Source organism: Astyanax mexicanus, chromosome 17 (assembly GCF_023375975.1).
Source record: "Astyanax mexicanus isolate ESR-SI-001 chromosome 17, AstMex3_surface, whole genome shotgun sequence".
NCBI lineage: Eukaryota > Metazoa > Chordata > Actinopteri > Characiformes > Acestrorhamphidae > Astyanax > Astyanax mexicanus.
The window spans coordinates 10,404,912-10,432,791 of NC_064424.1; the positions used below are offsets into that span (position 1 = coordinate 10,404,912).

A 27,880-nucleotide genomic window follows, 5' to 3' on the forward strand; every position below is an offset into this window, starting at 1 on the left:
CAGTTCCTGCAAGATGAAGGCATTGAAGCTATGGACTGGCCCGCCCGTTCCCCAGACCTGAATCCGATTGAGCACATCTGGGACATCATGTCTCGCTCCATCCACCAACGTCACGTTGCATTATTTGAGTGTTCCCTTTATTTTTTTGAGCAGTGTAGAAAAGAAAGACTAATAATAGAGCTTGGTAGTTGAATGGACAGTCAAACGGTATGCAGGTATGCATGGACAGTCAAGAGGTTCAGCAGAAGTATAATTATTTAAAGCATTTCATCTTGGCCACATAAGCAAACTGCACAAGCCTGACAATTTGGCGAACTGGCTGGTCTGTTAGCATTCCTAATAAGCTAGAAATGTTCGGCATGGAGCCTTGGTATTACAGCTTCAGAAGGCACTTTGAGGAGAGGGTCTTGGTTTCAGAAGAGGTGCAGTATGCACTCTGCACTTCTTGTCTTTCATATCAGCTGGCACACTCTGGCTAATCTGACCTTAATATTGTGTATGGTTTTATGTCCTTGTTTACATTACTTTTTTTTTTTTTAGGTTTATTCATATTTTCGTCACATTATATTGTGACAGCTGTTATTCTTTTAAACATATGCTTGTTCTGTTCTGCAAAAACTCAATAAACAAATTGATTAAAAAATGCCCAAAATATTTTTTATTTGCTGTGTATTTTAAAATAATAAACAAAATAAATGTAATTGTGAGCAATGTACAGCTCTGGAAAAAAATTAAGAGGCCACTTCCGTTTCTAAATCAGTTTCTCTGAGTTTGCTATTTATAGGTGTATGTTTAAGTAAAATTAACATTGTTGTTATACTCTACGGACCACATTGTATTTGCAGAAAACGAGAAATGGCTGAAATAACAAAAAACGATGCGTAGCTTTTAGACCTCAAATAATGCAAAGATAAAAAGTTTATATTGATAAAGTTTTAGGAGTTCAGAAATCAATATTTGGGGGAATAACACTGTTTTATCACAGTTTTTTAATGCATCTTGGCGTGTTCTCCCCCACCAGTCTTACACACTGCTTTTGGATAAATTTATGCCACTCCTGGTGCAAAAATTTAAGCAGGTCAGCTTGGTTTTATGGTTGATCATCTTCCTCCTGATTATATTTCATTTTCAATTTGGTAAAATAAAAAAAACCCTCATAATTTTTAAGTGGTCTCTTATTTTTAAGTGGTCTCTCACAGCTGTTTGTGTGAATGTGTTTCCCACCGCGAGGTGGAGGCATTGCTCTATTTTCTGAGGAACGTGCCCATAACTGATCCAGGTCTTAGTGGAGGGCTGAGCAGTACACGCCAGTGTTTGGAGAGCAGCTGGAGGCGGCGGATACAGAAACTCAGCCATGAGTTTGTCGCTGTTCTGGGTCTGTAACGCGGAGCTGTGAAGCCTGGTAAGACCCTCACAGTGGGAGGGAGCAGCAGGACCCCCAGTCCTCTCCAGCAGAAATCCGGAAGACTCGCCTGGAGAGCAGGGCGGGCGGTGATGGACGCGCTTTGCTGAACTCTCCTCTTCAGAACTCGGTGGGTTTATTCTGTTAAACTATGAGCAGGAGATAAAAAAAAAAGCTACTGTATTTTATCCATCTTAATGTGCCACTTTTACACTAGTTTAAGTAGTTTATAGAGGATTTGAGCTCATTTAAAGCAGAATCAGCAGCATCCGGGTTTAAAGTTTACAACCGACTCAGTCTCATCCTCAACCCAGTCTGGTTACTAGTGTGAACAAATCGTGTAAACTTGTAACTCTCAGATTTTACTGCTTAAAAAGACAAACAACCTGCAAAAACCCTTGTTTCATGAATCAGCTACTAAGTTTAATTAGTAAAAAGTATAATATATAAACACATTCTGACTAGATATTTAGGGCGACGTGTTCATAAAGTAGGTTTGACTAGTCATACTGTATGTCATCATTGATTTACATAATATAATTACATTTTTACGAGTAAAAACAGTTTTTAGTTCAGTTTTTTAGCTTTTTTTACTAGTATGATTTGTAAATCTTGGTATCTCCATTGTAATTCTGACTAGTAAACACTTAATTTACTGGTAAAAAAAACTCAAACTGCTAGCTGAAGTTTAATTTCAAGGGTTTATGCGATATGGGTGGGCGATGTGGCTCTAAAATAATATCACGATATTTCGTGGTATTTTCGCGATAACAATACTCTTGCTGATATGACAAAACACTGAATTTAAAAAAAAGTTTATTCAAGAATACACTACTGCAACAAAATGAAAAATGTATTTTGTTATTGCATATGATATACATCTCTGGAAAAAATAAGACACCACCTAAAAATGACTAGTGTCTTTTTGATGTTACCCAATTGAAAACCTCTAGAATATAATCAATATTATCAGATGGATGATCTATTTTTTTGCAACAGCAGTGGCATAAAGTTATCCTTAATCAGTGTGTAAGACTGGTGGAGGAGAACATGATGCCAAGATGCATGAAAACTGTGATTAAAAACCAGGGTTATTCCACCAAATATGGATTTTTTTATCTCTTAAAACTTTATGAATATAAACTTGTTTTCTTTGCATTATTTGAGATCTGAAACCTCTGCAACTTTTTGTCAGCCATTAGCAATACTGCAGTATGTTCTTAAAGTAGGTGCGACTAATCATACTATATTTTACCATTGACTTACATAATACAATTATAAATAAATACATAATTTCATTAAATGTTGTACTAGTAAAAATTATAGTTTTCAGCTTTGATACCAGTAGAAACTGTAAATACAGGTATCTCCAATGTAATTCTGACTAGTAAACACTTTGGATAGTATTCGAAAATAAGATTATTACAAGTAGGAGTGGGTGATATGGCCCTAAACTATAAATAAAATATGATAAGGATATTCTTGGCAATATGAACATGGAAAAATCTGCTATCTGAAATGAGTGTTTCTACTAGTAAAAATACATTAAAATTGTTGAATGAGAGTGAGGATTTTAGGCTAAACTAGCTTGCCATAATCTGGTGCTTGCCATAATCTGTAAATTTTGAGTTTCTAAATATGAAGTTTTTGATGGCATTAACCATTTGATGTCCGGCTGTGGTCTGTGTCTTTGGTCTCTGTTCCTTGAGCTTGTCTGAGCACAAATACATTTTTTCAAATAGAGAAAAACAAAAGTTACTTTTGTTGCTTAATGTAGCTTATTTATTTCAGTTATTTCGTTTGGTCACATAAGGCTAGTTTTATTTTTAAATAATTAAAATAGAAAATAATTAAATTCTGCTAAATCTGAAACTAAATCTATTGTAAAACAAGTGTTATTTTTCCTCTTTAGCTCTTGCTAGCTTAATTAGTGTTTTTGGAGATGATAATGATAATATTATGCAGTTCAGTTAGGGTCCCAACTTTATCATACCACTTTTATCACACATGGGTCCATTCTAGGCCTAGTGTACAATGTTGAGCCCATGTTTAACCCGTCATGGTCCATCACTGATCCTGATGGGGCCTATAACTGACATCTTCTGTATATGTTTGTCCGACATAGATATGGATATCAGTTTTGGCTCCTAGTTCAGTTGGTTATTGCGGATGCATTTATGCTAGCAGTTATCCTACATTTAATGCACATGTAATGGCCTTCATGTTGCAAGTTGATTGTATAGTAATGTGGAACTTTGATCCCATTCACCACACAGTTTTCAGTTTTAATCATTGAGGCTAAGAAAGACCCAGTTACCTGTTTGTGACCTTGTTGAAATCATGGTCTTAAAGCAACGGCAACTTTCCAGAATATTCAAAAAGAGAGACCTTTTGTGGTTTTAACTTTGCTTCCTGTTTTTGTCTTAAGGTCAGCATGGACTCAGTAAGCCTTGCTTGTTGGTGCATCGCATGCCTCTGTCTCCTGTGGAGGAGTGCAGCAGATCAGCCCAGACTTACAGATCACCTACATTTAGGGAGCGGGCTGTCAGGTAAGAGACAACTGCCTATATGCCTATAATAGTGTTTCTAGTCACAAAAAGGCTGCAACTAATGATTATTTTAGTAGTGGACTAATCTGTTGATAATGTTCTCGATTAGTCAGTTAGTCGGCGATTATTTCAGCCATGCTCTCGGCCTCTGTTTACTGTGGGCACGGCTCATTTAATAATGTATGTTTTACACACACTGTGGCTTAGGGGTAAACATGTTTGCCTCTCAGCACTGGGGTCTTTGGTTCAAGTCCCCATCTGGGTGGAGTTTCCATGTTCTTTATGGGTAAATTGTGTGTAAAATCTGATGATAAATCATCCTTGGGTTCCCATAAAGGCACTTTTTAGCCTTTCTCTTACATTCTCTTTGCAGCTGTTGAGGACAGTGTGGCAAAAATGAAACATAATACATTTAATTTCTCAGAGTGGCATTAGTACAGTTTGCTGGCAACATTTGTAAATACAAAACATACACCAGTTATCATGCAGCCTGAGACTTAGTGCTAACTACATGCATAAACATAAGCTCCCCAACCCCTTATCACTCATCAGACTTGGGACAGTTAAAATCATCCCTGTGCCAAGTTTCCTCTCAGTGCTCCATTCAAGAGTATGAAAACCTTTTGCTTATGCTTATTTTCTATTTTTATCTTCCATTTACATTTGATTATAACTTTAAAAGCCTAATTCTTTTGCTAACAGTCTGCTGCTTCAGAAATGCAGGGATTCATGCTGCGCAGGTCTGTGGACTAGAAGGCCGATGGAGTAATGGGGCAGAGAGAGAAGGTCTTAATGTCCACTGGAATGCACAAAGCAAACTTTTCCTTTTTTAGGAATTCTGTTAGCCAGATTTTAGCTGGGTTTAAAAGCATTAGGTTGCAAGACTAACAAAATGTTATCTGTTAAGTTAAATAATTGTTAAATAAACAAACAGGAAAGACAGAGGAGAGAGCTTTATTTTTAATAGAGGCTCATTTCATTACAATGTTTATGGCACGCATGTTTTACATTGTTTATGCTCTGCTTATGATCTGTAGGTCCATAATTGTAGGATTATGTAATGTTGGTCATGTCAGCTATGTGGTGTGTATGTTCTCTGTGTGACTTGTTATTCAGACCATGATGTACTAATAGGCTGCAGCTTTTATATGGTTCTATCTGTTGAAAGGTTGGTACTGTATGTATAGATATGAGATGAACTCCACAGAGACCTTCTGAGCTCCATACTGTAGGTCCAGCAGCGGATCCCATCTATATATTACTATTTAAAGAGACCTTTAGAAATCTCTGTAAATGTTCCCTGTCCAACCATATGAAATGTATGTGTATTGATTATAATATGGAGACCTTCTAACATCCTGTTTCCAACAACCTTGAGCCACGTATCAACATACCGTTGCTCTCCAAAGAAAAACAAGTATCTCCATTTTTGTTGAGCACCTTCAATGGTATTTTTTTTATCAAGATATGATTACATTTTTACAGATATTTAACTTATATTAATAAATACATCTCAATTAAAGCTGTATTTGAGTAATCTAGGATCTCCTAAAATAACAATATCTGATATGTGTGACTGTCTCCTATCATTTGTAAAATTAAAAAGTATGAATGCAGTTCAAAACAGCAAAATTGGACTGGGGCAAAAGGGGTTTTAATTGGCTGATTTTGGCTGAATCCCTAATTGACAGGGATTAGGCCTAGTCCTGGACTATATTCTGTATTATACTACTCTGTAGGGCTGCAGCTAATGATTATTTTGGTAGCCAACTAATCTAATGATTCTTTTTTTTAAATGAGTCGATTAGTCAGCAATTAATTCTGCCGTGCCTTCCATCTCTTAAATAAATAGAACATGACAGCTGAACATGAGATTTAAAGGACATTTAAATGTCTACATTGTTGTTTAAATGTGGAAAGTACTGATATCTAGTGAATAAATATGTAATCTGTTGTATTTGGGCACTTTTAAAGACACATACTCCTGTTGTGGTTCTCTCCCCAGCACTTTGTGTAATGCGGTTACAAATTACTGTTACAAATTAACAATTAGTCGACAAACTTTATCGATTGTATCGATTAATCATTGCAACCCTAGTATTCTGTCCTTCAGTGAAAAATCTTTGTTCAGAGTGCTGTGTAGACCAGGACTAGACTTTAATCACTGTCTGGGAAACTGGCCCAGTATGTAAGGACTAGAGTTGGACTTGTTTGCAGACCCAGAAGTACATGATGCAGACTAGATAGATCAGCCAATCCCAAACTCTTTTCAGTACTTTTCAGTGGACAATTACAAAATTCTTCACAATTAACTTTTTTTTTTATTTACAGTGAACTCCATTACAAGTTCAAAAGGCTTTTACCTTCTTTAGTGAAGTTGCTATTTTGAACAATGATATGGAAACTAAGCTGCATAGACAACTCATTCATTCGTTCACTGTTTCTGTGATGTCACAAAAACCAACATATTTACATCTATCCACCTCTTCCTACTCAGTTTACCGCGGTCCAGCCCTGCCCACTCACACTGAAGTTATATCCTGGACTGCTTCAGTGATATCACATGACGTATCATATGAGTCAGTCAGTGAAGTCTCATAATCGATCAGTTGTACCGTTTGTGATGTGGATGGCTGGTTCATCCCTCATATTGCTGGAAATATGCACTATATATAGTGTTTGTGGACACCCCCCTTAATAAAAGCAATCAGCTACTTTAAATAGCACCCATTGCTGACACGGATGTGCAAATGCACACCCACACAGTTTGCCAAAGTATTGCCAGTAGAATATGACTCACTCTAGCAGATCATCGGAACATGATCCTATTGGTACTATGCCTAATACCAGAACTCTACAGTATTGAAACTGTGTTTCTGGGAAAAGATGATATGCAATTCAAATATGTTTTGGTGTTTGGAAAGTGGCTGGGATATGATTATTCAGCGTCCAGACCACACTAGCACTTTTGTGGCAGAATACAATCAAATTCTCACAGCAATGCACCATGGCCTAGTAGAAAGCAGTCCCTGGACAGTAGAAATGATTTATGCAGCTTACTTCAACATTTTTTTTTTTTTTTGAAAATAAGAGCAATAAAAAAATAAGTAAGGAGCAGGTGTTCATTACTTTTGTCCTCATTGTATTGTAAGGTTCACACATAACAGTACATAAAGACCAATTCTGTTGTCATTGGTTTAATGATGGAATTTATGTTAAAGGTATAAGGACTATTTCAGTCTGTGTTACATTTGAATAAAGCAGAATACAGAGCAGCCAGTTGGAAGAAGGGCCTATTACATATTGTCACTGTCAGACAAAAACCTCATATCTCCAAAATGGCAACTTAACAGGAGGACGAAAAGTCGTTAGACAGAAGTCAATGTAAAAATTATTTTTATTCTTCCATTCTTGAGAAATTTCTTTTTTTTTTTTCTTTTTTATATTTTTATTTTAAAAACATTTCCCATTTTCTCCCCAATTTATACGGCCATTTACCCAACCCACTCACTAGGACCCCTATCACTAGTAATGCCCCAACACACCAGGAGGGTGAAGACTAACACATGCTTCCTCCGATACATGTGAAGCCAGCCACCGCTTCTTTTCGAGCTGCTGCTGATGCAGCATTGCCAAGCAGCCAGCGTGCTTGGAGGAAAGCGCAGCGACTTGGCTCCTGTACATCAGCTCACAGAGGCCCTGTGCTGTGGACATCACCCTAGGAGTGATGTGGGAAGAGAGCGCCATCTACCCATCCGGAGGGAGCAGGGCCAATTGTGCTACCTCTGAGCGCCGGCAGCTTGATGGCAAAACTGCATGAGTGGGGGTTCGAACCTGCGACTTCCCGCTCATAGTGGCAGCATTTAGACCGACCGCTGGACCACTCTGTGCCCATCCATGAGAAATTTTTGACACAATCTAAAAAAAATAAAAATCAGGTACATTTTGAGATAAAGCCTAGTCCTGATTTTCTATTGAAAGAAAAACATAATATAGACTATGACTTATCTAAAGACTAATCTCTGTCTGGGAAACGTCACATTTTTACACCTGCAATTTTTAGTCTGGTTAAATTGGATCTAGTGCAATTGTACTCTTAGTGCAATGCATTAATTTGGGCAGGTGTGAGTACAGTACTTGCACTTGTATGTGGATCAAAACATGCATTCTGGGACTCTTGAGAAGAAACATTCTTCTGGTCCCACTTCTGATGTGGTTAGTTTGTGATGAGAACTCTTTTTGACCTCAAATTCGACCCGACTACTGAGTAAACTTAACACGTTTGTTCTAATCGTCTCTCTTCAGCAGGTATTAACATGATGAATAGCCCAAACCATTCAGAACTTTCTTCCTTGATTTTTTGCTGCACCCCAGACAGGGCTGACCAGTAGCGAGATTGTTCAGAGAATGTTCTCGTTGGTGTGAAAACAAACCAAACCAAGAGGAAATGCTCCAAATGTATTTTAAATTTAAAATTGTTAACTGATTTCAACCAGAGCAAATAAAAACTTAACTTTAAATGTCCAAAACATGGAACATGGAAATGCAAACAAGCATTTTTTGTTTGTATGACAGAAATGATAAATGTTTCTAATTTTGTTTAGACACACACACACAGAGTTCTGCTCCTCTGGTGAAATTCGCTGTTAAAATTTGCTCATAACATTAAAAGATTTAAAATTAAAAGCATCAAAGCTACACAGAGATTCTTAGAAATTAAAAGAAGTTAGAAAATGTAAATTTAGTTCACGTTAAAACTAGCAGGACATGGTCCAGTAAAGCAGAGTAATGCACAGTATCCTCATTCTGGAGACTTTATATTTACACTGAACCTTTATCAGAAAGATTATTAAGCAATGGTTTACGCCCCACAGTCCCAGATGTCAGGTACAGTACTGAAACGTTTCCCTGTAAGAGAGGAAGTGGTTTGGAATCCTGTGCTGCTTATTTTACACTCCACACATGCCGTTTAGCAGTGCTCGGAGTATTTCAGTGTTAACCGAGTGAAGGTTTATAGAGGTTCTTGTTTACTTTCTGCCTTCATTATGGTCCATAAAGACCTGTTTGCACACAGCAGAGATGACTGATGAAGGAACTGGGAGTACTGCACCCACTCTCTGACTCTCTCTAAATTCTCCTTAATGTCAATACAGTGTAATCACATGTTAGCTTGTGAATATTGACATAAGCTGTTCATAAATATTGGAGTATTGCTCCTTATATACTTTAGCCCCTATGTAAGTTGCCTTTAGTAATAGAGAGAAAGCAAACTTTTATAAACGTTTTAAAATGTAATTCTAGCTGCTTCTAGCAAAAGCCTTCGGGTAGGATAATATTTGGGTCATGGGGTCATATGCAAACATCAGTTTTGTGTCCCTGGTCTTTACAGATCTATTATACTCATAAAAAAAATATCTGGGTTAAATTATCTTTATATTTTAAACCAATCAAGAAGATGGCATTACATTCTGTTTCTGTATCTATAAACTAAAGCACAGTGTAAGCCCACAGTCTCTTCAGTTATCTAAGATTTTCTGATTTAGCTCATGATTTTCATGACACTTTTAAGTAAAATCAGTGGTGTGACCTACTTTATTTTTAGGAAACTTAAAAAATATATAATACAATAATTTACAACACCAGTTGTAGGAAAAAAGGGAAAGAAAATCGCTTGGTTACTGCCGTCTGACAGCCAGAATGCTAACCAGCCAGGCTAGGCTAAGCTAAGTTAATCCTGAGCTAAAGCAAGCTACGCTAACCTAACCACAGTCCTGCCGGCTAGCTAAAACCAACACCACCCGGCAAAACAAGCAGAAATGCTCAAAAAAAGCTCAGCTTTCACCTGAAGACAACACAAAGCAGGAAAGGAGAGTATTAGCGTTATTTCATGGTCCTAATGTTACCATCTTCGCTTATTCCCAAATTTGATATCAAGTTTACGCCTTCGGCTCGTGCCTACGACCGAATCACAGCCGTGATGTTATTCGTGATAACACACTCCCTCTCGTGTTCTATTGCTTAAATCACTAGTGTTGCCTACTTTTGGTACCCAAACATTAAAATAAATGCACAAAAATGTAAAAAAAAAAAAATTAAACTGTATTCATACAGCCAGTAAGTTATGTAAAACCATTGTAGGGGTGGGTGATATGGCCTTAAAATAATTTTACAGCATTACACTATTTTTGCTATAACAGTGATAAACACACAAAGTTTATAAATAATTAATTTTAGTGTTTAGTGTTTTAAAGTAAGTAAGTATGTAAATATAACAATTTTAAACATTTCATTTTGTAAATGCTCGGCTGCATTGAAAATGAGGGTTACAGAGTGAAAATAAAGGTTGATTTATTGATTGATTGAGTTTAAATGTTAGAATATAGTAAGACATTTTGCCATTCCAAAAGTGGATGTTTCTATAAAATGACTCATTTGCAGTCAGAGCCTTTTCTTCCACAAGCAACAAAAATACTTACAATTGTTCTGTGTTTGCCATATTATGTACATTTGCTTCAATACTGAGCAGCTTAAGGGATGTTTGCTACATTCACCTATACCAATTCTTCATATTGATTGGTTTGTAGAATATTGTGATGTTGTGTCAAATTCTGCCTTACTTTCAGAATCTGACTCCTTTTAAGGGCAGATGCATCACGCAGCAGAATGAGTGGAACTTGGATTTCTTTTATATCTGTTAATAAATCAGTGTTAATCTACAGTTACAGTAGATACAGTAATCACCAGCGTAATCTGTTTTCCCCACACTGCTGTGTGATTTTCATGCTCAGAAAGTGAAGTCTGATTGTGAATACCTGTTCTTTTTCTTCTTCTGTTGTTTAATGGGCGACAATATTCTGCCGTATCTTTCTTTATTAAATATGTTTAAAAGCCTGAACCATCAAAAAAGTGACAATCCAGGTGAATTTCATTCTGAAATGTCTGAAGGTCCAGACCAAGCAAGGTAGGATTTAAATCCCCTCACCACCACTTTAGTGCCACTTTGATAAGCAGCAATCATGCCATCAGACAGCAGGGGAAGGAAACGCATTTTTAAGACCCTAATGTCGCAGCCACCATCCCCAGAGGAACAAACATCCCATTGGTGGAGTGCTTGGAGAACCAAGCTCAAATCCCACGCTGTGGATTCACACAGTGCTATTAAACACAAAAAGAAGAGCACAGCAGCATTAGCAAAAACAGGCATTTTTTATGGAGCAATAAAAAACTCCATATTGCCCCACAGAGAATGCTTTATCAAAGATTCGAGGACTAGAGACACGAGAAGAGAGCCGTCTAGGGTCTTGTTCTAATATTAATGTGATTTCCATATTCGGCTTGCTGGTATAGTTTTATGATTTAAGTAAAGCATTTAAAACTTAAGTGACAGTGCATGGTGCACTGCTGCATGCAGCACAGAATGCTCCAGCCACTTCTTTTGACTGGGCCTTGCCTCTTAACAAGTTGGGCTGTGTATTGAGAACTAGATGATGCGATATGTATCATGATACAGACATGCAATTTAATACGTTGCAAAATATGGTGATACTGTAAGCAAGACGGTATATTGCTATTATTCAAATCAAATTAAATAAAAAAATTATAAGATACTTTTGAAATCTAAAAAAATAAAAGAAATTAATTTCTTAATTTCCTTAGTTAGTTTCCTTAATAATAAAGAAAATTAATCACAATAAAAAATTTAGTTTTAAGAAAAAAGGTTTTAAAATTCTCCTTCTGCTAAAATCCACTTGTTCTTTGTGAAATAATGCTGCATATACATGCTACATATGAAACTGTTCTTCAGCATCCATTGTCTGCAATAACTAGTAACAAAAACATTTAGAAAAATGAGTCGATTAGGAAAAACACCGTGTCTACATCAACCAGTGAGTTCATGGATGGACATTGGTATTTCTTTTGGTTTAACTTTATCTAGCACTTAGTGCTATATCTTTACAACTAAGGCTGTATCTCTGAAAACATTTTGTCCTTTATGTTTTAGAGCTGAAAAATTGACTGGGGGAAAAGGCAGTTCAGGTCCTCTGCTGCAGTGCTGCTAGCCAATCAGAGGCGATATGTTCGCATGTTTTAATATTCATGAGCAAGAGCCGAGATCCTTTCTTCAGAGACCAGTAATTCAGTGATCTAAAGCAGGGCTAAATAGAAACACCAGAGCACTTTTTCACAAAAAATGGCTCACATGGCATTCATTCATACTAAAGACCACAACTAGACATTTTATAATTAATGAAAAAAACGAGAGAAAAGAATGAGACCCTTAAGGTGAAGAGAGGGGGGTAGCAGGAGACTCTAAAATGTAGATCCAGTAACACTCATTATTGATGAAAGCCACTTGTCACCTGTCACTATCTGTCAGTGGTGCTAATGTTATGGCTGATCAGTGTACATAGTTAATTAATAGTTAAATAGATAGTTAACTAATTGCAGCAAATAACAGCCAGTCAGTCGTTGGCCTGTCACTGAGGAGACAGTGAGTAATCTTGCGAGTCTACGTGCCTGTGTTTGTACAGCCGGGTCAGAGGACAGAGCTAAAGGGACTCATTAAAGCTCAGTCAGGGCTCTGAGTTCTGAACTGCAGGGACAGTTGTGGTTACGGGTTTAGTGGTTCCGCAAGTGCATCGTTGCTCTTCTCTTCTTGTCTTTAATACAGTAAATCCTTGTGGCTCCACAAGTTCTAGCTGTTTCCTAAGATCGTTTTAAAAGGCTGATTGCTGTCCTCTGTTGCTCTATTGTCTCTCAGTCTTATCTCTCTGCATGCACTCCAGTCTGAGGCAGCGGAAATTGTGGTGTAATTGTGGAGATGGATTTTTTTATATTCCTTGTTCTGGGGAGAAGCATTAGCTAATCCCTCATGCAACGGAGACAAGCTCTTGTGCATAGACTGCACAATATGGACGGCAGAATACCAGTGTTATGATTATGTTAACATATATTGCAGTGTATGGCTGCAACTAATGATTATTTTTGTGATCGACTAATCTGATGATAACTTTTTCTGGAAAGTTAATTTAAGTATTTTTTTTTTCCACATTTCATGTAGCCCCACTTACAATATGTTAAACAAACTCTATACATCAAATTACTAGTTGACATTACTTGTAATGAATGCTTTTAGCTACTGTAAGCTGCATCCATTGCAAATCCACACGCACCACTTGTGTATTCTTGTGTAAATTTACTGTGATTAATGAAATGTCTTGTGATTCATTGTTAAGGGCTTATTTGCATTTTGCAGCATTGCAAACAAATAATATTTTTTATTTCATTATGTTTTGCCCATTAGAAATGCAACAAAATGACAAATCTAAACTAAAAACATTTTCTTCTTACATTGACCTCCATTAACAATTTAACAATTAATTAACAAATTAAGATTTTTTTTTGTAGGTTTTTTTTTTGTAGTTTTGTTGATTTCGGTGAGATTTTTTGGGGGGAATTTTTGGGAAGTTCCAGTCAGAACAAGGGACTGTCCGCATCCTGTCCCCATATGCACCGTACACAGTTGACATAAAAAAAGCTACACTATAAAAAGAACCGTTTGAATCATTGATTTCTTCACTTGGTGCAGTAGATCAGCCCAGACATGTTATATATATATATATATATGCCTTAGGCTTCTTTAATTTAGAATGGAAGGTTCAAGGCTAGGCTAATGTGGCTAGCCGACATGCTAAAAAAAACAGCATATCATCATTGTGCAAAAAAACTCTAAAATAAACATAAAAAGAACAAAACATTTTATTTTATAATCATATAGAGTGTAAAAACATTTAATTCTAATTATGAAAACAGAATCTTTTTTTTGTAAACCATATAAGCAGGTATCAGATATCAAATGTCATGGCTGACTGACTGGATCTGGATTAAGATATCAGTCATTGTATTTGGGGAGTGAGGAGATACCATTTACATGATTAGCTGGAATGTTGACTGTTGACTGTATATTTATTAGAATATTTAAAAATGCTCATAATCCAACTCCATCGTCTGAATATTTTTAAGAATGAAATTCTTTTTTATTGCTGTTTAAAGGGCTGCGATATTATCTGTATTTCAGTGGCGTTAAAAGGTTTTAGATTAGTATAGTGCTCTTTATTTCAATCATTTCTGAGATTGTATATTGTCCTAACAAATATAGTGATCTGATGGGATCTCCCACATGCATTTTTTCTGTGTGTAAGAAACTGCAAAAGCTGTTGGTGCATACTGCATCTGCAGTGTTGGTTTGAGGGCTTGTTTACTTTGCCAGTCAACGTGCGGTCTGAAACCCACAGACAGTCCTGATCTGGTAGAACAGTCTGATGTTCTTCTAGTTTTTAGGATTATTTGAATTATGGAATTGGAATTTAGCCTGTTCATATATCCCTCCTAGCCCAAATTCTTGATTAACATCAATTCTTCAGTCTTTATTATTGAAACAGTGTAATATTTGTAGTTTGATGGACTGCTGCCTTAATGTGTGTGTGAAGAGCACAGGTGGAAATTGTAGTTGTGTCTTCAGTGGTTTTGCAAGTGAGTCATTGTTTTTCATGCACTTAACCCTTTCACACCCTTTACAATGGACATGATGTATTTTTTTTTTTTTTTCAAATATTTTGTTGCACATAACACTAATTGAGACCTTTTGTTAATCATAATAGAGTATTAAAGAGTCAATAAAGTTTATAAGCCAATTAAACAAGCTTAGCCCCGCCCACTGCACTGGAATAAAAAAAAAAGCACAATAGCTGTAATCGCACTTTGTGTCATGTTTATTTTAGTGTTTAGAGACGGTTTGTGAATAAAAAAAATCAATATTAATCTGAAATAAAAATGTTAGGCATAGGCTTCCAATCTATTAGACATAAAAAGCAGTTACTTATTTTAGGTAATTGGATTTAATGTTTATATAGATTTTGTATTAGAAAAGTAGAATCTTCCTTTGTGTGCATTAGACAGAAAACAGAATTAGTTTTACATTGGGAGGCGTACATGGCGTAATGTTATTTTAATACCGGACAGATTCACACATATTAATAAAAAAATATTAGTATGTAACATGTTTGTGACTGCTGTCACCTCCAAATAATGTGTGTTTTACAAAGCTGCTGTTCATTCTCACAACTAGAAAGCAAATGACCTGAAATAAACAATTTTTACATTGATTCCGTTAAAAGTTAAGAAGGTTTTATCATTCTCCTGTAAAGTTTCTGTTTTGGAGATACTTGTTTTGCATTGGACAACAACAATATGTAAACATATATAATTAAGTTATTAGTAGATATATGTTGATACTAAATGCTACCAGAAGCATTTCACCTCTGAGTGGTCCTGTAGCTCATCTTCTAGATTTGAGTGTTGAGCTTTACCATAGATGTGAATGCCGAATGTTGAAATAAATTAAATCGTCCATTCTGACTGCTAGTTGAAATAAATTGCTAGGTTAAAGTTAGCTAACCTTGGCTAAAGCTAGTTACTTTGCTATAAAAAAAAATGCTAGATCGCCTACAGTCAAAACAATCTCCATTTATAATATGCTTTGCCAACATTTACTTACGTGTTACTCACTGGTCGTTGAGCTTTTTAGGAGGATGCTGAGGCTGCTGAGGCTGTGGCACACCATACCTGGCAAACCAAGGTGTGGGGGTTTGAGTTGCAGTGAAAATTGTGGTTGAGTCTTCAGTGGTTTTACAAATGAATTGTTGTTTTACTTTTATGCACTGCTTAAGTATCTCAGCAGTCCCAGACTAAAGCTCTATTTGGACAGAATTTGTTTCACATGGTAAAAGCAGAGTAAAAAACTTATAAAGATAAAGATATTATGTTAAGGTGCATCTGTTAGCACAAAAGGTCAGTTATAAACAGTTAAACAATATGTAGTAAATGACAGCAAGCTTTTATAGTGGTCACTATACTGAGTCCTATACTGACACAAAAGGGCACAGTCTGAAAAATGAAAATGGAGCTAAAACTAAGAATTAATGAGGTGATAACATTAACTCACCTTCCCATTTAAAACTACTTGTGTCTAATTTGGACTATATTCATATAGAGATACACTTACAGTAAGTTCTAGTAAGTTTTGAATTGTCATCTTTTTCATTTATCTTTTTTATTCATTTTTTTATTTCTTTTGAATTATGTGTTCAATCATGGCTTCCGTGGTTCAGTGGCTTTGTTGTAGATATGGTCTAAAAATAGAGTGAAATGTCACTATTTGGATTTTAGGAGCTCAGTTACTGCATTAACTGGATTTTAAAGCGATCCCTTTACAATAGGCTCTGTCACTGGACTCCACAGGCCGAGCTGCTAGAGCTATTTTTACAGTGGAACTTTAGTAGGCTTTCTGTTTTTATAATTAGAGGAATAAAGTAATGTAACAGAGGCTTCTTCAGGATGTTGGAAGCTGACTTACTGATAAAGATGTTAAATGCAACTGTAAACTCTAAAGGTTAGTTATAAACCGTTGAAGGAACAATATGTACTAAAAGACTGCAAGCTTTTAAAATGGCTAGCAGTGGCAGTTCTGTTTCAAAACAAGGAAGAGAGACCAGATGTGTAGCTCATGTGGGTTGCCAGGTTGAGGACTGTGAATCTACAACAAAAAGCGTAAGATAAGTTAAAAAAATTTAGCAACATAGATAGCAGCAACATATAATCACATTTGTAGACTAATTGAATCAACATATTAAGTCAATATATTTATTTACTGTCATATATTTATGTCACAGTGGTTGCTGCTAAAGTCTCTGCTTCTCTACTATGACTGATAGATGTTATGACGTGATAGCCTTTTGTAGCATGATGTTGTTAGCCAGCACTAGTCTGTATCACTTTACCTATCTCTTATATCTGTTTTTTATAAACGAGCAGCAAACAGACCAAAATTGGTACCAGAGTACGAATGCATGCACCCAAACATTGAAAATACTTAATAAAAATAAAAAAGCCTTTTCTATCAGTGATTGTTTGCTATAGCTCTGTGCTTACCTGTCCAGCTCGGCATCCGTCTTGTAGTCCTTCTGGGCTCTAAGCTGTGTCCATCAATCAAATGCATTGCCAACATTTACTCAGCTTTTTAGAAGGATGTCAATGCTGAGGCACACACTGTGTTTGCCTGCTAATGTGTTCCATACCAGGGTGCGGAGGAAGGACTGGGAATTGGCGTGCCAGAACATAGCATGGTTCCATAATATCACGATATTGGGTTCCCGAGAACGAGACGAGACAAGATTTAAAAATAAAATTTTAAAGAAAACGTCAAAAATGAAAAATGGCTTGAAAACAAGAGTTTTATTGGACAAAATCATATAACGCACTCTTAACAGACTGGTTTCTCTCACACATTGATTCTATAAGAAATAGAAATAAGAATAAAAAATAAAAATAAAACTTTTCTAGGTCTTATATAGTGCAAACAATAAGTGCAAACCACAACCAGCCATATTAAGCCTATGGTTTGTGTTTTTTTTCTCCTGAATCACTTGTAATTTAACTATGCATAACCATAACCAGTCATATTAAGACTATGCTTGAAGTGCAAACAGAGACAGAATTTTTTTTTACTTTACAGTATTTACATATGGTTTGTGTCTTGTTGGTCACTCTGTTACCGTTTATTGTTTTCACTGGAGCCAAAATGCAGCCAGATATACAACTTAACCCTCTCATGCATGAATTATAATAAACTCAGTCAGGATTTTTTTTCTAAGTGTTTTTATACATCCTTAGGGATGTAAAACAAGGTTTGAAAAAAATATATATTCTATCTTTATTCGATAAAGAAATATTTATCTGTCCACTCAAGTGTACTTCATGCATTTTTTGTTGTAAAAAAAACACAAATGTAATTCAGTTATACAGTTGTAATATGGTATTCTGTTGGAATAGTGGAACTGAGGAGGATATTGTGACACAAGAAAATGTCTCTGAACCGTAGAACCTTATAGAATCTTGATTGTGACTGGTATTATCATACTGTATTCTTGTCAAGTCTCTGAACTGTTAAGTGAGCATATTCTCTTATAGTATTTTATAGCATGTATCATATTTCCTGTCAAATCATGCTTGTTGCTAATTTCTGAGACTATTTTCTATGATGGTTGCCAAAGCATACAGGGCACAAAGCTACAAGACACTGCATGCAGATGTACTTGGTTCTTCGTGTGCTGGCATTTTATACTTTCTTGAGCTGGGGCCAGTGGTTTCCAGGGGCATACTGGATATTGGGGTGCCCTTAGTTTCAACAGCCTCATCTCCTTCATCTCCGTTCCTCAGCCTCAACTCCCTCAGTAACATTTCCAGACTCACCTTCACTATCACTGCTTGACCCTACTTCTCTGCTTGCAACTGTCTGTACTGGCAGACATTCCTCAATTAAAGAAGTTGATTTACAGCCAAAACATTAAACAGTATGAATTATTTTAAAAACAACACTGGAAGTAATTGACATTGCATTAAAGTTGAAAAATAGCTAATGATGCATGATGTACAATTAAGTGGACAGATGATTAATCAACAATTCCCTCAAATATAAAATCTAAATTTCGAAAATCTTTACATAATATGTCACCTTAGATGTTACTTGATGTAATTATATATTTTTTTACCTGCAGTGATATAATTTTATAAAAGGTAGAAACAAAAATAGCCAAGGTGTTTGGTGGTTTTCCCTGTCTGCCGGCCATCTTGATTTCATTGACTTCTTTTTCCCATTACAATGACCAACCAATGGGATTTTTTTGTATAGGATGATGCAATAGCTTCCACTACAGTGGACTATATGCAGCAGTGCCCAAAATTGCAAGCATATTTAAAGAAAAAACAATTTTAAACAGCTGTACACTGTAGTGACCTCTATGCATGAAAGGGTTAAAAGTAGCAGAAGCATCTTCTATGCAAATGCCCGAACTTTCCTCTTCTGCTGAGAGCTGCTCTCACTGCTCAGCCATCATACTCTATCGCTATCGCTACTGGGTTGCCAGATCCCTCTTAAAAAGTCCACACTTGGACTGTTTTTTTGCCCCGCGAGACAGGTTTAAGCCTGACGAGAAATATTGTCCGTTTTAATCTCGCGAGACCTCGTGCCACGAGATCTCATCACACCCCTAGTTAGTACAGAAAATATTATACATATTGGTCCTTTAAAGTCAAGCCAAAACCTTGTATATAAGTGTAATTCTGCTTGTACTAATACCTTTGTTGTATTATGGGCATTGGATAAGACAGGGAACACTCTGCACTGTTCTCACACTAATACAGCTGACCCTGAGAGTTAATAAGAGTGTCATTGTGTTGGTAAATATTCTTTCAGCATATTCTTTTCATGTCCAAGGCTTGTAGAGGCTTGCCTTGGCCACTATCATGATTAAAGGATGCATTTTAACAATGCATGTTAAGGATAATGCTGCAAATTATTTCTGGTTTTATTTAAAAGCTGTAGAAAAAAAATTATACAAATCTGGCTGACACTAGTTACTTAAATTTCAGTAAAATTTTGCACAGCTTTTCCCATTTTTCACAGTCCTTCATCAGTCCCACATCAATTGTAGATGCATGAGGGGGAAAAAGCATTATGTACTTTTTCCTAGACACAATCCATGAACTGTGTGTTTGGGTTAGCTCGAAGTTTTGTGTATAACAAACGGACTGAATATGTCCGATTTGAGTCTGAAACTGGAACAAAAGGCTTAATACCGCAGGCCTTCAGTGTTTATTTCCTGATCTGAGCATCCATTCATCATTAGTTAGTTGGGAGAGCTTAGCTGCATCTTAAAGTGGCATGCAGAACTTTCAGTATTTCTATTAAAAATATTATGCTTTGGATATTAAGTGAAATAAAAAACATGTTGAACACCCTGAATGCCCACAACTGCTCAGAACATTACAGTTGTTGAGTATCACATCTTTTAACCCTTTTTCATTGTGGGATGTAAAGTACCAGTCGTAATTTAAAGCTGGTATTTAACTAAATTCATTTAACCCCCTACCAGTGAAATGTTCCGGTAACTTTTTACAATAAAAGTGCATTAATTAACAGTACTTACGACGATAATAAATAAATATTGTTAAATTGTCAATAAATGTCTCAAATAATTAATTTATTGACATTAGTTAAGTCAGTTAATAACTATCTGTCTTGAGACAATCTGTCTTAAAGCTCCCTAGGTAGGTTCTCGTTTTCTGGCTTTCACAAACATATTCAGTCTCTTTCCAGCTTCTGCCAGAGTGTCTGTATGTTAGTTCTGCAAAGAATGAACCAGTAGTCCTTGTAGAACTGTTAGAACTAAAGGTCGGAAAGCAGGTCGCAGTTCTCGTGAGCGTTGCTCACGGCCGCCTCTGAAAACTTAGTCTTGTTTGAGCTCAGAGGAGCTCCGGCACAGACACGAGAGCACCGCTATTCCTCCTATTACACCTCAATGGAGCGCTGCAGTGAGTTTCAAGCTGTAATTTTACTTCTTTAAAAAGATCAACAATCAAGAAAATCCTACCTTGTGCTGCTTTAAGTATTGTTAGTTAATGTACCCCGATTATAAAGTATTACAAGTGTTCCTTGTTTCACTGGATGCAAAGCCCAATGCATGACAAAAAGACTTGGATAACAGTATAAAAATGTATCAAGATCATGAAGTGTTTTCTCAGGGGATGGCTTGTAAATGCACACACGTGTGAAGGTTGTGAGGTGTTACCTTGTCAGTAAAGCTAAACACTGCCTAGTGTGCTCATATCAAGGCTATATGGAAAAACCTCAGAGGAGCTTGTACTAATTTAGATAATGTAGATGTTTATTGTGTTCCTCATGATCATGATCTTTAACAATAAGATCATACTTTTTTTTTTTGTTTATATCGTACACTTCTATGTTATGTCAATATACAGGGATTGGACAATGAAACGAAAACACCTGGTTTTAAGCCACAATAATTTCCTGTCCTGTTGAGGTGCATTGAATTCTGCAGTGTTTGGGCAACCATGGTTTTATGTTTTTTGGATACAATCCGGGTTAGCACCCGAACATCCCTTTCAGACAGCTTCTTCTTACAGTGTCCACAGTTAATCCTGTTGGATGTGGTTGTTCCTTCTTGGTGGTATGTTGACATTACCCTGGATACCGTGGCTCTTGATACATCACAAAGACTTGCTGTCTTTGTCACAGATGCACCAGCAAGACGTGCACCAACAATTTGTCCTCTTTTGAACTCTGGTATGTCACCTATAATGTTGTGTGCATTGCAATAATTTGAGTAAAACTGTGCTCTTACCCTGCTAATTTAACCTTCACACTCTGCTCTTACTGGTGCAATGTGCAATTAATGAAGATTGACTCCAATTTAGCCATGAAACCTCCCACACTAAAATGACAGGTGTTTCAATTTCATTGTCCAACCCCTGTATTCTATGTTGTTATATTCTATAACAACATAGAATACTAGAATAATGTTATCAATTGTTGCAAATTGATAATTGGTAATAGTGTGATAGGTCTTTTTTGTCATTAAGGCCTGTAACCTTGTTTAAATTCCTTTAAGATCTCTTTGGATGTCCAACATGTCCCTTTTTCACTCTAGACTTATTCCATACAAAAATACTATGCTAAACATAATGCTATATGTGTTTAAATATATTTCATCTTTAACTTCATACATTTTAAAACTGGAGGCTCCTTAGGAATGTGTTCTGATGATAAGCCTGAGCTTATGTAAGCTGCTTGTTTATGTCATATCTTGTATATCTTGAGCCTTTTTACAAAGAATGTTTGAAATGTGTGTCTTGTGAAGTACCAAACTTGTTTGAATTCTTTAAATATAAAGCATCCTGACATATAATTTATTTAATAATACCTCCCTTTTCTGCTCTCTCTCTCTCTCTATCTCTCTCTCTAATCCCTCAGAGCTGTGTGAGATTGATAAAGTCCTGTGTCAGGATGAGAACTCTGTGCTGACTTTCGAGGCCCTTCGCAGCATCCACAAAGACATGGATGATGACAAAGATGGCAGTGTGGATGTAACCGAGACGGATGAGGTGAGGGCTGAAACTTTTCAGACGTTCACGAGTACAGTATTTTCTGGCAGAAGAAAACACTGCACATCATTCTTTATGAATCTGCTGTACCTGAAGATCAAAGCGCGTCTTATAAACCCTTTCTTAATGTTTGTTTAACTGAACAGATCTAAAGGTTCATGATCCAGTGTGTTTTGCCTCAACACTTGTGTCTACAGCACTGTTGAAACAGAGATTTGGTGACGATAGCAGTATGATCATATTGGGATTTTTTGTATCGTGTTTAGAGCTGTAGATCTTAAAAAAATTATCACACACGTTTTCTATTTAACACTGAAACTTTTTATAATGATATTTAAATATGAGTCAATATAAGATCATCACAGAAGGATTTTATTTATATTACATTATGTTTGTTTTGTTGTATCCTTTTAACTTGAACACAGATTTAAAAAGTTGAATCTTAGTTCAGATTACTACATGTAGATATTCAGCCAGTTAATAAAAAATAAATTACCTTCTGAGCTGTATTTTTACAGTGCCAAATACCTCCAAAATAATCTAGTTCATCACTATGCTCTGTAAAAAGAGAAAATTAAACCAGGCAGTTCGGGCTAAAATTGGTAACATGATTAATGTGGGTTAACGTTTCCTGATTAATCATGTGTTAACATAATATTGATAGCAAATTTTGTGGCAATATCCTTTTTTAAAGCATATTAAGGAAACCACCAGTACATAAAGAGCACTCCACATTTCATTGCAAAGAGTGTAGTTAGTCTTGTTTAGTTATTTGAGAAATTATTGGGGTATTAACCCTTTCAGACCTCTCCAGTGACAGAAAAATGTACACAGAAAAGGAGATTCTAATATTCTACTATAAAATCTATAAAGTAAATAATCCAATTAACTACAATATTCAATATTTTTTATTATTTCCATTGCATTGGAAGCTTGTGTGTAATATTTTATATTTGATATTGACCCTTTAATTTCGTAATCCATCTCTAAACAGAAAAAAATATAATAATTAAATAACTTTTTTTTAAAATCACATTACATTAGTAAAAATTAGCTGTTACTTTGCCTCAATGGTTCTAGAACCTCTGTTTTTCCAGTGCAGTGGGCGGGGCCAAGTTACTATTTGTTTCATTGGTTTATAAACTTGTTCCTTAGCTGGCTAATGGTCTGTTCTGATTGACAGCAGCTCTCAAATAGTGTTACTGTATGCACAACAAAACATTTAAAAATAAAGAAAATGCATGATAATGCATTGTAATGGATGCAGGGTCTGAAAGGATTCTAATATTTGGGGTAGGATTTGAATTATAGTTTTTTAAGGATCTGTTGCTGTTAATGTTCTTATTGCAGTTTTTTAAATATTGTGATGTAATATCTGAATATGTTACCATATTGACCAGGCCTGTGATGTAGTCTACACATACTTCGTCTGATAAGTTTGTGTGAGATAATGTGTGTAATTTCCTTTTATTCCCCACAGATAGCCTGCTCTGAAATGTCACAGCACAGATGTTCTCATCACTGTCACGCTCCTGACACCACACTCACGTCTAAAATAACTACACAGCATACAGCTGTTTCCATTAGCTCCATTAGCTCTCTTTATTTTATTACTGTGTAGTCAGTGTAAGCAAGACCAGTGTCTCTGTCAGAGCTCCACATTTAGAGCTTCACTGTACGATACAGATTCAGAGCTGAGGTTATGCAAGACTTGGACATTAGACGACAGCTTGGATTTTACTTCTATAGCCCAACTTGAACATTCAGACTCATGGGCACTTATACAAGCCAACCAGAGGTCCTGCCCCCTGAGAACTGACCAGCTGTGTACAATTCAGTACACTGCATTCACTTTAAGTAAACTCTGTAATCACTGACTGACCACAAGCTGTCTGCCCAAGGTTATGAAGACTGATCAGCTCTGCTCTTGTCAAAATTCTGAGCATGTTGTGGGTAAATTAGTGTGAATACTTTTTCTGAAGATTCTTAGAATCAGTACATACTTTGTGTCCAAGATAAATTTTAATAAAGCTTTATTTAGAATTTTACACCATTTCTACATGTATTATAGACATTCTACTTATAAAAACTAAGCTATTCAGACTTGGCATAAAAACACCCAAACAGCATTATGAAAAAATGGTGCTGAGGATGTCAAACATGGAAATTGAACTGAATTGAATTCTCTCAAAATTATAAATAATAATATTCGCTTTAAATTTGTGCAGCATTTAATGCAAAAAAAAAAAAAACACAGAAATTTTGTCATTTTGAGCTGTTGTAATTTTTTTGTCTCTAAATAGTTTTGTTGTAATTTGGGCGTCAGTGATTAATATCATAAAATAAAAACTACATTTTTACGTATTTATATATTTGTATTTATTTTTCAGAGGTATATTTTTGAGCTCTGGAAGACGAGAAAGTTTAGGTCATAGAGGGCTACTTTATTCCAGTCTCTATATTTTAATAATTTCTATTGCATATTAACCTTATAGGTCTGGTTAGCTAGCAGAATTTGCCAGCTAAAAATAACATCTAAATAGGTCATAACAGCTAATATAAGAACAAATATAAGTGCTTTCTTCAAATGCACCTTGAAATGCCACTTTTAATAAGTACTGTAATGTATTGGATGTAAGAAATACTTGCAAGTCAAGAGAGTTGCACTAAAAAAAGAGAGATTAATTACTTGTACAACCAAGGAAAGTATTGCAAGAAAAATATCAACAGCACTGAATGTTCCCTAGATACGCTGCCAAAGACTGGTGTCTGGCTGTGTTTTACCTTTCCGTAATGAATCTAAATAGCGCATGTTGTATTATGCTGAATCATTATGTACTCACCTCAAGCTGTTTTGAGATGTTAGATCATGTTAAATAGACCTGATGTGATTTACTGTATAATATATTATATAATATTGTGTCCAAATTGCTTTGCATTAGTTGATTGGCTACTTTAGGGTATAATAAAACATAGTACAATATTTTTTTACTGTCCATTCAGCATCTACATCACAATGCAGTTTGTAACTACAGCACTGTCCTGTATTTCACTTTGACTTCTTCAGAGTTATCCTCTGCTTTTCTGGACTGATAAAACGCTGTATATAGTCAGAGACCGTGCCGGGAGACTCAGTGCTTTTTTGGTCGTAGTCACGTAGACTCTGTATAATAAAAGCATTTGATCTTCTGCCAGAAATGCCATGATGTAAATGCATTTTTTACTTCTCAACAATTCAGCTTTGGTAGCATATGGCTAGTGCATGATAGAGGATTTCTACTGAGGGTTAGTGTTAGTGTGAGTGTTAGTGATCCATTTAATAGCTGCAAACACAAACAAACTGTTTTTACAGCTTCCTGCCTCTGGTTGTCATGGGTTTTTGTGAGTGGGAGTCACTTAAGCCCACCAGTCCCAGTGGGACTCAGGACCTCAGCAGCAAAATACAACATTACTGAACCAAATCCAAGCTTGTTCTGTTTTGCTTTGTTTTGTTTTGTTTGTTTCAGACAGAAAAAAATGTAATTCAGTGTAAACCTATTTAGTTATCTAAAGTAAATCTTGAGATTAAGAGTCTGTATTTCTTCTGCAGTTTCTCAGACAGGATCTGAAGTCCAATGATCCCAAGGCAAAACACAAGAGTTTCCATAGGACTGACCTGCTGATCACTGTGGAGGACATGTGGAACACCTGGAAGGCCTCAGAAGGTCATACACACACCCGAACACAAGACACTAGATGCATATTTACAAAAATAACTGTAACAAAAAAACACTAATTTATAGGAGAAAAGATGGATCCAGATAATAATGCTGTAAATGATATTTTTGTAATTTTGTGCCACTGATATAACGGTTTTACCAATCACAGAACCTGATGTCTCCAGTAATGTCCAATAATGATATTTGACAGAGACAAAAAGAGAAACAGCAAGTGCTTCCAAAGCAAAACAAATGACTGTAATAAAAACTGGTAGCTGACAGTATAAGGCTCAGCAAATTGAGACAAATATATTACCCCATTGCTAATTAGTGCTTTTTAAACAATAGCACTAATCTAGCACCATATTATAGATGCTCAGTGCCAAACATTTTCATAATAAACTGTAATACGTAGATTGACTTGATTATCTTTATTACCAAAAATCTGTTTTTGTTAGACCAGTGGTCGGCTGTTAAGTTTGGCTACGAGCCAGATATTTTCCAAGCCATTACTTGGTGGTCCACAAAAAAACATTCAGTTTTGGAAAATGAAGTGGAATTGATTGAGTTCTGTAGACTAGTAGCTCTCCAGCCCAGAGGGTTGTTGAACCCAATTGCAGAACATTTTAATTCAAAGCTGGTAAATCCAAGAAGAAAGGAAAAAATAAATATATAAACATACCGCTCCTCACGTGGGATCCAACATGTGTCATCAGGGTCGCGGTCCAATGCACTACCACTGTAAATTAGGACACGGCCGGGAAAAAACACCCTTATAAGGAGATAGGAAGTTTTCACGAGAACGGGTGAAAACTAAAGTCACGCCGAGCTGGACATAGAGACGGAAGCTCGCCAGAGAAGCATTTTATTTTATATATTTTTTTCATTATCGTTCATTTATAGTTCAAACAACCTCACGGGCCAGATGTTTCATGCTTGCGGTCCACATCTGGCCCAGAGGCCGCCTATTGCTGACCTCTGATCTACACACTAGTGGAGCTCTAAATACTCTCCACTGTCCACAGCAGTACGTCCTGTGCTTATTAACCTCGGGTAAAAATGAATTGACGATGTTGGCTCTGATACTGTGTGTGTGTATATGTGTGTGTGTGTGTGTGTGGGCCGGGATGTTCCTGGAGCCTGGGGGGGGTGGAGCATTAGGACATGATGACAGATTGTAATCCCTCTGGACTGTTTAGGCACTGAGATATTTGCCTCTCAGTCGACAGAGTGGAAGTCAGGTCACAGCTTTCGATGTGTTTCTTTTTTCCTCCTGAAATAAAAATGAATACAATTATTTCATTGTGGGGTTTTAGGGCATTTTCATACTTGTCCTGAATAAATAAGTTTGTATCCAGTAATTATTCTGAGCTTGTTTAGAGGAGAGGCTTATTATCACTGATTTATTTTCATTCAGAACTTTTTCCAACCTGTGGGTCGCTTATACAGTTCCATCCATCACTTTTCTCTGTATAGGTCCACAAAATCTTTATCCATTTCTTTGTATTATTAGTTTATATTTGCTTATACAGTTGTGGTCAAAAGTTTACATACACTTGTAAAAAAACATAATGTTATGGCTGTCTTGAGTTTTCAATAAGTTCTACAACTCTTATTTTTCTGTGATAGAGTGATCGGAACACATACATGTTTGTCACAAAAAACAGTCATAAAATTTGGTTCTTTCATAAATTTATTATGGGTCTGCTGAAAATGTCACCAAATCTGCTGGGTCAAAAATATACATACAGCAACAAAATTTATCCTATCAGAGTGTGGCTTAATTAGGATATACCATTGGGATAAACTGATGGAAAGGGAAGCAATTGCATTACAAAATCAACCAATCAGCTGACCCTATGTCTAAAAAAGAGCTAGTGTGAAATCTCCTAAATCAGAGTTGTAAGGCCAAATAGCTTTGTTATACACTGTAATAAAGATAATATAGATGATTAACTTCAGTCTGAATGTTTCTTTTAGTGTATAACTGGAGTGTGGAAGAGGTTGAAGGGTGGCTCATCAACTACGTGGAGCTCTCCCAATATGTTGAATCCTTCAGGAAGAATGAAATCAGTGGAAAGGCCTTACCCAGGTAAGAAAACATAAACTTCTGCACCCAGATTTCTTGAAGCTACATTATGTAGATGCTTCTACTCTCCTATTCTCTTTGTACATAGCCTTATTTATCAACCATTCTTAAGAAGAAATTT

The 27,880-nt window shown here is 36.2% G+C and overlaps 1 protein-coding gene across 4 annotated transcripts in view; it reads left to right on the forward strand.

The window, feature by feature from the left end:
- Nucleotides 1-1,277: 1,277 nt before the first annotated feature.
- stim1b (stromal interaction molecule 1b) overlaps nt 1,278-27,880 on the forward strand; it is a 50,441-nt gene continuing 23,838 nt past the window's right edge. The window contains exons 1-5 of one of the 4 annotated variants that reach the window (XM_049466075.1): nt 1,278-1,532; nt 3,831-3,951; nt 21,842-21,972; nt 25,562-25,676; nt 27,651-27,762. In XM_049466075.1, coding sequence (XP_049322032.1) covers nt 3,837-3,951; nt 21,842-21,972; nt 25,562-25,676; nt 27,651-27,762 — 473 coding nt within the window. In that variant the 5' untranslated portion in view covers nt 1,278-1,532; nt 3,831-3,836. The remainder of the gene's footprint in view (nt 1,533-3,830; nt 3,952-21,841; nt 21,973-25,561; nt 25,677-27,650; nt 27,763-27,880) is intronic. The other 3 variants (XM_022676081.2, XM_049466077.1, XM_049466076.1) reach the window with 3 other exon arrangements.